The 12,240-nt window shown below is 50.2% G+C and overlaps 1 protein-coding gene across 2 annotated transcripts in view; it reads left to right on the plus strand.

Moving 5' to 3' along the window:
• The window catches only part of ST8SIA2 (ST8 alpha-N-acetyl-neuraminide alpha-2,8-sialyltransferase 2), a 33,094-nt gene that overhangs the window by 11,142 nt on the left and 9,712 nt on the right, over positions 1–12,240 (plus strand). The window contains exons 2-5 of one of the 2 annotated variants that reach the window (XM_027793970.2): positions 4,055–4,117; positions 6,095–6,223; positions 6,761–7,018; positions 9,303–9,611. In XM_027793970.2, the coding sequence (XP_027649771.1) occupies positions 4,055–4,117; positions 6,095–6,223; positions 6,761–7,018; positions 9,303–9,611 (759 nt within the window). The remainder of the gene's footprint in view (positions 1–4,054; positions 4,118–6,094; positions 6,224–6,760; positions 7,019–9,302; positions 9,612–12,240) is intronic. The other variant, XM_005242424.3, reaches the window with a different exon arrangement.

Raw genomic sequence — 12,240 nt, forward strand, 5'->3', positions numbered from 1 at the left:
CCAGCTGTCAAACTATAAAATGCGTGTAACACAAAAGCAAGTTGTGAAAACTTAATTAGTAAGTGTTAATAATTTGAACCCCTCAGATAAAAATTGTGGCACTCTGAACTCTCTTTCCAAGGAATTCAGATGGATAAATTCTGCTTAACAGTCCCCCAAAGGATTATTATCTCTTTTTTATATCTCTTCCTTATGTGAAGAAGGGAGAAGAGGTGAACTTGGGTTGCCTAAGGTGAGGAAGAGGCAGAGGTTTTGTTCCACCAGGAATGGGCTCCGCAAATGTGGCTAAATGGGTGGTTGGTTACAGCTGCAATTTCTAGCTAGTTCATGCTTCTTGTGCCCACTTCCAATGTGTATTGTCTGTCACAGATGCTGGGGGGAAGCAGGACTTGGAGGTGGGTATCATAAAATATCCATGGAAAACACATTTTTTAATTTGTAAGGCTGAGAATATGGATGCATAAAGCCTGCTCTTAGAGATCCGCTCGCCCAAAGAGGCTGTGTGACCTACTTGTTCAGTCAAAGCAGCTTTGATTTCACATATCGAAATTGCTCGAAGCAAGACCGAACCGTACCTAGCAACAATTAAGAGAATCATTTAAGAAGTGGGAAACGATGAAAAGGGAAACAAAAACCCTAAACAGCCCATTCATAGTGAGTGAATAAAAAAAGTCTTTGCATACCTGATTTGTCGGAAATTATTCATCCAAGAAAATTTGGACCTGAACCATAAGACAATTTTTCTTTTTTATCCTCTGATATATGAATCAGTGTCACTCTACATCTGAGCACAGAATGTTTTGACCTATATAATATCTTAGATAGTGGAAATGCAGCTTGAAAATCTCAAAGCAAAAATGAGAAAGGATGGCATAAGCCAGTAATATGGCATTAACACATATAGATGCAACTTATCACTGGAAAACATCCCAACAGAAGTCAAAAGAAGAGCGCTTTGTAAATAATAGGATTAGGAAGCAGGTTGGTACTTTGTGGAGCTGGCTATGCAATCAAACTGATAACAACTAGATTAATAAGGCAATTCAATCTAAACACAGTGTAGCACTAGAAAGCTTTTCAAAATCAATGCCTATCTGTGCAATTTTAATCGAGGTTGGTCTTTGCCTTTTGAAGCCAAGAGATTTGAAACTCCAGGTCAGCAAGGTATAATAAAATGGGATGACTTTTTTTTTTTGAACGTGTGCCTCTTAATTAGTGCCCTCCATTTCTTAATGTTTTCCTCTTCCCAGGTGGGGGAAGTGAAGCAGTACAGTGATGTTGGCTTGCCTGTGTTGGTAATGCCATATGGCAGACCTTGGAAACCATTGTGTTTGGCTGAACTATGGGTGTTTTGAGCAGCTGGTTTGCCTGGCTGGTACCCGCCGGTGGGATGAGCTGAGCAGGATGGCTGGGCAGAGCAGTGCACCCTATGGTGTCGTAGCCACAGCTCACGTTGTGTTTGATGTACATTTGATGTACAAAGGGAAATAGGAAAGATGTCTAGAAGTTGCAGTGTAGGACACAAAGGGCCAAAAACCTGATGGTTTGGAAGGTACAGGAGTATTTTAGGATTCACTAAACCAGCTGAGACCTTCAGCCAAGTATCATGTCCCAGCTTCAGGCAATCTCAGTGGCTGGGAGAGAGAAACCAAACCTGGTGCAGGGAGCAGTGTCTTTGCCAGCATCTCAGGTGTCCACCAAGAGCATCCTGGCTGCTGCTGGCCAGCGAAGCCATGAGCCCAGTGCCATGGAACAAGTCACGGGAAGATGGCTGGCAGAGCCCTGCTGTCTCCTCCACCGATGAGCCACCCCATCCATGTTCGCACATGACAGCAGAACACTTCATGCTCTGTTTGCATTACAGTATTTTGAAAACCTTTGCTTTTCACAGTGTGTGAAGGGGAAAGAGTGACCCCTGGAACTGCCCTTGAGGGACTACTCAGCGGGATCGGAGCAGCCGATCTCCTTCCCCACCACCGAGTTGGAAGATGTGCTCTCAGCTTGTCTTCCTCACCTCTGGCATCTCCAGCCCCGATGCCTGCCTTGATTCCAGGAGAAGACATGCCCAGGCCTGTCACTGGGGACATGTATGGCTAGATTGGATAAATACATTTGAATAATACGTTGTGATGCTTCAGATCAGTCATGCCATAGCTGCAAAACATGGATGAGGTGGGAGCTAACAGGTCTTCTCCACTTCCTAATTTCTGTGATTTTTTTTTTTTTCCTTTTACAGAGATTGTGAACCAGCACTTATTCAGGGAGCAGCATTTCTGTTTCTAAGCCCTTAATCCAGTCCCTATCTGTCTTATAACAAGTGTGAAGGAGTGTGAATCCCATTTGGAAGGCTCCTTCAGAGGAGATGTCTCTGAAGGAATGCGTAGTTTGCACACTAATCCAGTCTGCTCCCACACCCCGCAGTGAACCCCATTAAAGCGGAGGCTTGTTAAATGCCAGTAGGCTCTAGGAATAAGCTACTCCTGCTGTTCCCTTGATGCACCAAAAAAATGAAACATCTCACTGACTCTCAGGTTTTCCAAAGGAAAGAGGAGGGTGTCGGAGCAGGAATTGCTCTGACTTGGCTGTAGATGGTCTCTGGCAGGAGGAAGGAAAGGGACAACCGTCACAGCATTTGCAAGGGTCTGATGTTATGTGGTGCTGAGGGCTGTGCTCAGCCTAACAAAGTGATTCACATCGCATCCCACAAGTCTGAAAATCTTTTTTTGATGGCACCAAACATTCCCACACTCTATTTCTTTTTCATTTGTCTTATGCATTTGGGATTTTTTCGGGACTGGTAGAAATAACGTGCTCCTGAGATAAGTTTTCATTAAGGTATATATTTCCAGGTAACAATATTTCTGCTGGAAGAGAATTTGGTTCCCTGTATAAGAGTGTTCATTTAGATACGTGTGCAATGGAGACAACGAAGCAGAACAGTGAGCACATGGCAGTTAAAATGTGTCTGACTAGGAGCCCAGCTCCCACTTAGCATCACGAAGTGCTCAACTCATTCTTTGTGACCCCTTTGAAATTAGCATGCTAAAGCAAGAAGGGGCTCTGCAGCCAGCTAGATGCAGACCAATACTTATATGTATTTATATTTAAGTGAGGGTGCACAGGTGGTATGAGTGGTGTTGGTTTCTGAGAGGGCTTGGTCCCACCTGTTCTTCATTGCAGCATCATATAGGTGCTGGGAATTCTGGCTGTCTGTTCCCACAGGTCTTACTCAGGCAGGTCTGGCACCCGTCCTTGCGCAGTGGTGTCAGGCCATGGGAGTGACAAGGCTGTCACTTTGGGTCTCAGCTCCAGCATGTGAACGGCTGTGGTGAGTTGGCCACATAGCTTCAGCCAGGTTACACCGAAGGTGGGGATAAGGGGCTTCAGGGCACTCATGGGATCAGAGGGGGCTGGAAGGGAGCCCTGGGTCTGTTGTGGGTCACTGGGAGCTGGGAGGAGGTGCACTGTGAGGATGAGGTCTCCGCAAGTCAGGTCTCTTCACCAGGAGGCTGGGGGCTTGGTGTGGATAAAATGGAGATGCTGGGTGGTCTCAGCTGGAAGCCCAAGATGAAGAGAGTGGTGAGAATCCTGTCCAGATCATTCAGCTCCGTCTCCACCTGAAAAGGACAAGGAAAGTCCCCTGGGAACCTGGAGACAGAGGAGACCTTCTCTATGCACTGCTAACACCCGACTCCCTAAAAAAAAAAAAAAAAAAGTAGAGATGTATTTAATGCAACCTGTAGGCTGCATGCTGCTTTGACGACAGAGACCAGATGTCTTTGATAGCTGGTTAGATCGCGCAGGTATTATTAATTGGGTTGGTTAGGAGCTTTTTTCCCAGAATGATTTTACAGTCGCAGTAGGGCAGCAATGACGGTGGATGTGAAAAAACCTTCACAGGCATCAGGGCGTCTCTCTTCTGGATGGGGTGGGATGCAAGCGGCGCACTAGCGTCTCCGTTCAGAGTCCTCCAGAGCAGGATCTCTTGACTGTTGGACAATGCTTGGCAAAGAGGAGCTGGGTTTATAAATAATGCATTTCCTTTGTCTTGCAGGAGTTCTGGAGGCAGAGGTACAATCAGATCAGCTGTGAACAGCTTACATAGCAAATCTAATAGGTTTGTAAATTAGATTTTGTGTTCATTTGTTTTTGCTGTAAGGCAGCTATTAATCTGCTTCTCCTCTTCGCTGGATAGTGCTGTTCTTATTTAGCAAATGTATCTGTTTCTTTTCACTTCTGCTTTGCATTTTCTTAATCGTTTCTCCCCCTCCTTCTCCCAGCTCAGCGCAATAATCATTTGCAAATAACCAAGGATCTGCAAGTTGTGGTGATTGAGAGAATGAGGAGAGAGTTACTTATTGTGAAAATAAGTCAGTGATAGAGTTGCCGGTTTTGTAGCTTTACTAAGTGCTATTAGAAGGGAGATCGCTGTCTTTGACATCAGAAGTTCATTCAGTTTTATCATAATGCACTTCAGCAACATCTCTCTATCGCAGAGTCATTTTGTAGCATCGCATCTTCATTCAGTGTCTCTCTGTGTCATTTTTACAGTGATTTCATGTCAGCCCAGCATTAGAAAGTGACACAGTTGCAAAGCTCAGTGACACCATGTGAGAAGGAAAGTGACATCATTCTGTGGTGATGTCACCACCCATGATCAAAACACAGAAAATGGAGAAAATGAAAAAAATCGTAGTTGTTCCCAAGAATTCTTTACCCTGCTTCCTTTATGATTTTTGACACCCTGTAAGTAAGTTTTGCAAGACACGAGGCAATATGGCAAAACGCAAGATACAAACAAATCCAACAGCCTCGACTGGCAGCCGCTGGAGAGGTACTGTACAAACACACACAAGGACACTGGCAGCCAGCATTTATAAACACGTTTCCTTGCCTTTCTGAAACGTTACGTGGTGTGAGCCACAGCGTGTCCTCGGGAGCTCTTTCCCTGGGCTGGAGATGTGCTCCCGGGAGCTGGATGTTGTCCATGAGCCTGGGCTGCCAGCTCTGCCCCACCTCTCACTATTCGCTCTCCTTGGGGGTTTACATGCTTTTTATAAATGTATTTATTTACAGACCATTGCCCAGCTGGAGAAAGGCCTTTGCACTGGAGAGGGAGATTCCCTTTAGCTGATAAGCAAGTGCTTTGGCTATGTATTTTTCAGAGCGCTCTGAAGTGTGAAGGTTTTTTCGGGGCTGCAGATACATGCACAGCTTCTTGATGAGATGCACGAGTATCCTCTTTGGAGGGCAGCTGGCTGGAGTCAAATATTCAGAGGCTCCCTTAATTCTTGCCATTTGATATAAATGGCACTGAAGTGCTGGGGCTGATTCGCTGCTTAGGGCAGGGATTAAAAACTGGGGTCTCCCAGTGAGCATCTCCAAACCACAGCATCTAGCTGTTGCCCATCCCCCTGCTCATTTCTGGGTGTGAAGCAAGCAACACAGATGCTGAAACCCTCGTGCTCTCTTCTATCGGGGGAGAAAGTTGCCAGCGAACCAGCCTCCCCCTGTTGGGTACAGGATGCTCGTAGCCCAGTCTCACAAGCAGCTCCCAGCAGCTCAGCTAAATTAATTTCTCCTTTGGGTGAAGTGAAGGTTGCACTTCTCCGGCGAGGATTTTAACCCTCTCCAGGGGCTGTGCTGGCTCCACTTTGGGATGCTCACGTGTGACCACGAGGCGACTGGGCAGCAACCTCAGCTGCCCATGTAGGAAATGTGTTGGTGAATTTTGGGGGTTCCCTGGGGCTCTGGGCTGTCTTGTCTGCACGTGTCCTGTCTCTGCAGAACCTGCCTGTGTTTTTGTGTGCATGCCTTTCTACAGCTAGATGTGTAAGACTGTGTTTTCTGTAGAGCTGTGCCTGGCTGCAAGTCTGTGTTCATGTAAGCGAGCAGGTATTTAAGGATTTGTGTCTGTCTGCTTGAGTGTAGCAGAATACAAACAGCTTTCAGTTCTTGTTTAGCTAATAACTACAATTTTGCTTTTCTGATGAAGTTTGAATTCCAGCAGCCAGAGCTGAAGACAGTGATTAGAAGTGCCATTGGGATGCTAACGGATCCTGTCTCTCCCTCTCCCTGTCTGTCTTTTCTCTAGAGCTGAAGTAGTAATAAATGACTCTTCGTCTCCAGCTGTTGTTGACAGAAGTAATGAAAGCATTAAGCACAACATTAAACCAGCCTCATCCAAATGGAGACACAACCAGACACTCTCTTTGAAGATCAGGTACTGGTAATTACCTATAGGACAAGAGACAGATTTGGTCCTCTACAGTGCAAGCTGGCAAATTGCCTCTGTATATCATCTAAAGAAGTTGAGGAAGAAATAAAAAGCTTATCTCCCGCTGAGTTAGGCTTCATATCTGTAAGCGATCACTTGGAAATGAATTCCCACTGAACCAGCTGGCCTTGCAGTGACGAAAGAAGGAGCACTTGAGCTCCCGTTTTCCAGGCCAAGTGGAATTAATGTGTGCTTGGTGATGGGTCACGGAGGGGAGGAGACGACCCTCTTCGCAAGGTAAATGCAGGGAGGGACCCCCCCACTAATGGTGGACTGACTGCACTAGCCTGCCCCAGGAAGGGCTGGGTGGAGAAGGAGCAGGCAGTAAGATGGAAATATCTGTTTGCGAGGTGTTCCTGGAGAGCGTCAGTCAGATGGACTGGCCACAGAGCGAGGGCAGCTGGGAGGCAAGAGTTCATCCTATGTATGACCCAGGTTATCTCTGCACCTCACCTGATGGGGCTGTTTCTTCCCTGTCCTCAGGAAACAGATCTTGAAGTTCCTGGATGCAGAGAAGGACATTTCAGTGCTGAAGGGGACACTGAAGCCAGGGGACGTCATCCACTACGTCTTTGACAGGGACAGCACCATGAATGTCTCGCAGAACCTGTACGAGCTGCTGCCCCGCACCTCGCCCCTCAAGGGCAAGCAGTTCCCCACCTGCGCCATCGTGGGCAACTCGGGGGTCCTGCTCAGCAGCGGCTGCGGCCCCGAGATCGATGCGCACAGCTTCGTGATAAGGTAGTGGACTGCGCCCCGCTGTGTGGTGGGGCTGAGGGGGTTTCGGGGGGTCTTGGAAAGTGGAAAGGGGCTGGAGTCCTGACTGCATGGTGCAGCGCAGCCTTGCAGCTCCGTGTGCACGTGTAGAGTTCACCGCTGCAAACACCCTGCTGCAAACCCTTCACCACCAACTGCTTCCCCAGTGTTCTTGCAAATTCACCCTGTGTCTTCTCATGTTAATGCCCCCAGGGCACTATTAATCCCCAGCACCCCCAGTTCCAAGCACTCCCTCCTCTTTTCCCACATGCATGCCCTCTTGCAAACAAACCCTGCCCTGGACTTTCCGGGTGGAGGCAAGCTTGATTCTTCCCCAAATCACTTCTGCCCTCGAGCGCCAGGTGTGCCGCACGATGCCCTGGCACCACACTTGTGCACATCCAGGTCTGATGCTCCCCTGTGACCGCTCCATCCCCAGCACTGATGTCCCCACAGATGCACTGCCCCATGGACCTGCACCAACAGACCCTGACCCCCACTGGGACACACACCGAATTCGCTAGAGATGGTGCTTGAAGTGGAGAGGAGGAGTACGCACGCCTGCCCTCCCGTCCCCAACACCCATGTACATCTGTTAGCTGAGGGGCTGTAGGAGTCCGTTGATGATTTATGTATGTGCAGACATTTGCTTTCTGGTGAGTCTATTATGAAGACAGCCCAATCCATCACCAGCTCACAGAGGCAGTCTCTGGCATGACGTGGGAGCGAGGATAATGTCACCTCTGCCCCCCGCTCAAACCTGGCTGCTCGCAGCTCCGTCCTGTCCACAGGGGACGGGGTGTTACCGTTCTTATCCTGAAGTGTCACCAGAGTGAGCAAAGGGAAAGATTGCTTATTGCAGTTCTGGCAAAGTTTAGGGAGGGGCTTTCACGTCAGGCAGCGAAGTTGCAGGAGGAAAGCTTTTCTGGGTGTAAGGATTGGGATTTTGAGCAACTTCTCTCCAGCCAGGCATGCTAGCGCGGGTCTGGCACGGACATACTCTTCCCACCGTCAGTTATCTGAGCCAACACTTGAACCTGCATCTTCCCGGGGAAGGTTTGCTCCATCCAGGCACCCTTTTCAGCAGGTTTGGCAGTGACCAGTGGTGGGCTTTGTGTCCAGGATACAGCTTCTCTCTTCAGATCCAATGTTTATTTTCAGTGATTTAACTCCTGCAATGAGCGGATCAGAAGGGCCCCACGTGCCAGTAACTGGATTTTCTTTACACCATTCCCTTAGTTTCCCCATCTGTAAAGCAGGGAAAACAGCAGTAATGGCTGATTATCAAGGCAGATGGTTAGGATGCAATTCCTGCTCGTTAAGTACTGTAACTTCGCTGTAAAACGCCGCAGGAGAGCACGCAGTGTGCGAACACACGGGAACCCTCTGGTTTGCACCATGCTAGGGGAGCATCTCTCTGCACCCCTCTGTCAGCTGGTCCTCGGTGCCATTTACCCAGGGCCACATGCATGGCACAGCCACGGCTTAATAGCCGGAGATCCCCCCTCAAGGAGCTGTAGGAAACCATAGTATAACGGGGGTGATTTGTTGGCCATTTATCCCGCAGCCCCTCAGCCCTGGTGTGACACAGGAGCTCGTGGCACGGGAGCTGCTGGGGGGGGAGCATGCCCATATCCACGTGCACAGCCTGAGAGGAGGCACCAATTGATACTACAGAAAGAGATGTTTCTTGAAGGTCACAGCCTCCAGTCAGCCAAACCCTGTGGAGACCATGTCCTGGCATCCCCTTCCCACTGGTGTTATTATCGCTGCTGGTGCCACCAGGTCTGCTCTTAGCAGAGACTCACCAGGAGGAGAAAAGGGACTTGGGATAATATTACCCCAGCAGGGCTAGAATGAAGAAGCGAGCGCCTTCCTTGCGTGGGAAAGGCCCTTTCATTTCAAATCTGCCGTGGCAGCAAAGACGGGAGGTTTGTTGCTACGTGTTATTTTTGAACCGCACCAGAAGAGATACCGATCCTACAAACCCACCCACCAGACACCAAAGTTATGTCTGTTATTAGCATTGCCGCAGAGGAATGTGCATGCACATGTCGTCACGCTGAGGAGCGATGACCCGATATTAAGATGGCTCAGCCAGGTCAGAGCCCCTCGAATTTATTGCAGAGACTGATGCTCGCTGCTGCTCCTCCTCCTCCCAAAAGCAAGGGCGAACGGGCACATCTGTCACTCGCCCTGGCTTTTGGCATCACACACCCCTCGTGTTTGTCACTGCCCTCTCCAGCGTCCCTTGTAAAGGGCTGTTCAGTGTTTCCCCTCGCAGGTGCAACCTGGCCCCGGTCCAGGAGTACTCACAGGACGTGGGCATGAAGACGGACCTGGTGACTATGAACCCCTCGGTCATCCAACGGGCCTTTGAGGACCTGGTGAACGAGACTTGGAGGGAGAAGCTGCTGCAGCGCCTCCACAGCCTCAACGGCAGCATCCTCTGGATCCCAGCGTTCATGGCCAAGGGGGGCAAGGAGCGAGTGGAGTGGGTGAACGAGCTCATCCTGAAGCATCACATCAACGTCAGGACTGCCTACCCCTCGCTGCGCCTGCTGCACGCTGTCCGAGGGTGAGAGTGTTTCTGGTGTGCTCGGAGCCAGGATTTTGTGAGCTTCCTGAGCTGGAGCGTGATCGATGGGTTTGTGCTGGAGGCAAACGGTGCGAGCTGTTTCTTTCTGCAGACCATGAGAATGACTCCACAGGTGGTGGCTGGTCCCTAGACAAGAAATGGAGACCACCTTGCCAGCAGGAACTCCCCACTCTGCTCTTTGAGTGTGTGAGGGCTTTTAGCTGTGCAATATAGCGAGCCTAAGCCTTCCAGTGCTTTCCAGGGTCTCAGCCTGGGTGTCATCACCATGATAATTCCCCAGGCTATGGTTAGAGCTTTCCTTGGAGAAGTGCGTGTGTGCTGAGCTAGCAATGAGGTTTGTCACCGTGTGACTGAGTGACACATGCAAGTCTCACATGGCTCCTTCAGGTCAGGGAGCTCTTGGCAGCCTGGACAGGCTCAGCAGTGGCAGAGGCCCAAGAACTGTTCATGAATAGCCTGTACTCTCCTGTAACGGTGCTAATTGCACTGCTTATCTTAAATGACCAGCCAAGGCAGAGAGGTGACTGACGTGGTCTGGTCCTGCTGATCAGGTAAAGAGGGCCAGGTGGTGGTGAGCAGACTTGCTGGGAGGAAAGGAAGGGGGCTTTCTGCTCTCTCCTTGCAACTTCAGGTGTGTGGGAGACACAGGTGTGGTGGGGATGGGAAGGTTATAAAAGAAAGGGAGCCCGAGGGGTGAGACTTGCCTGTGAACAGCTTGGGGGGGGGGGGGGGGTAAGCTTTGCTTCATTTCGCTAGGGAGTCATGACTCGTTAGGCATTTAAGGAGTCTAGGCAAGTGGTGGCTTATGCTGGAGGTGGCTTAGTGGCAGTAGTTGCCCTCTGTGATCTTGGCTAGACCCTGTTGATCTCCTGGGATGGGAATTCAGTCATGTAGGTGGTGCTTCTGCCTCTAAGCCTCAGCATTAATGTTTTATGCTTGCTTTGAGCACTTCTTCCCCTGCACACCTCCAGGCTGAGTTCTTCTGGTCCATGCTGGGTTGCTCTGTCCCAGCTCAGGTTGCGTGTTGGTCCAGGGGTGGACACGGGACAGGTTTTGGGGTCATTTCGTGCAGGAGCAAGCCTAAGGGGGTGCTTTGGGGAGAGGGATGCGAAGGGCAGCTCCGCAGGCGGCTGGTGGGAGTGGAGGCTCTCGTGCCGTGGTGCATCGCAGGCAGCAATAATGGGCAAAAAGAACCATGTCTGCCCCAGGTGCCTGTGTTTGAGCCTTCTCTGGGCCAGAGAGGCATCCTACTGAAAATGCTGGCTTTGAGGTAAAGAGACAGAAGGAAGTGATACCATAACTCGCAGAAAGGGAGGAGAGGAAGGAAAAAAAAATTCCCACAACCCAAATTCTGAGCTATTTCTAGCTGTAATTGACTTACTTTCATCTGTCAAAATAGAATTAAGCTCCTGTAATAAGCCCTTTAAATCAACAGGCTGCTAATCCTGTGCTGGCAACCATTCCCAGTGCCAGAAACTTCCTATAGGAAGCTTTGCAGAGGGATTGGCAAGGGCCAAGCATCACTTTCCTGTGGGAGAAGAGGAGGATGCCTCAGTAAGCTCTGCCGAGCTGAGCTTCCAACTCATGGCACCTTCCTGGCCCTCCTGTGCTGTAGCCCTGTGGCCCAGCTGGGCTGGCTGGCGCTCTAGTTGTCCCTGTGCATCCCCCACACAGCAGTGTTGGAGCTGCCACCCGTGGCTGGCAGGTCCTCCCTGGCTGGAGGGGACCCAGGGATGTTGGAACCAGCCCAGGGGTTCAGCGCTGTCTCTTGGCACATAGTGATGCACCCCTCTCCCATGGCTTGGAGTAGGGTCTTCCTTTTGCACGTGCTAGTGTTCCCGTGGGTTTTCATGGGGTCCTGTGCAAGGAACATGGCTTTGGGCTTCTGAAAACCTCCTGGGGCTCAGAGGGATGCAACCAGTCTGACCAACAAGCAAGTGCAGTGGCTGCTGTTGGTGGGTATCTGGGGTGGATATGGTACCAGCATGTGGTCAGACACTGGCTGAGCTGATGACAGGCTCCAGGTGCCCTGTCTGAGCTACGGCTGAGACCTCGATCCTGCCCTTTGGGCTTGTACTGTGCTGTGGGACAATGGAGAAAGGTGGGTCATGGCTGCGCAGAGGCGGCACCAATTCAATTATAATGGCAGAAGCCAGTGCTAGTCCTCGTTGGGGCTGCCCTCTAAGCCAAGGGAGCTGCTGCTTGACCTGCTCTCCTGCTCTCACACTTATCAGCAGGAAATCAAAATGCCTACTAATTAACAGTTAATATAATTAGAACTGCAGCCCCCTCAGAAAGCCAGAACTGATGGGAGCAATTCAACACCTACCCAGTGTGTTGTGGTCTGGCCAAGGAGCCCTGCAGAGGGACCACCCAGGGCTGAGGGACCACCCAGGGCTGGGTGACCAAGGGCTGTGCTGGGGGAAGGCTGGAGTCAATGTTAACCCTTTCCTTGGTGTAGCTTCCTCAGGTTTGGACTTGGGTGGATACAAGAGTGATTCAGGCAGTGTTGAATGAACTGGTCACAGCTGGTGGGGGGTGGGTGTGCTGATGCTCTTGGTGCTATATAGGAAACCTCTCCGGTACCTATAGGGTTGTCTTGGCCATC

The sequence above is a fragment of the Falco peregrinus genome, chromosome 1, assembly GCF_023634155.1.
Source record: "Falco peregrinus isolate bFalPer1 chromosome 1, bFalPer1.pri, whole genome shotgun sequence".
Lineage (NCBI taxonomy): Eukaryota > Metazoa > Chordata > Aves > Falconiformes > Falconidae > Falco > Falco peregrinus.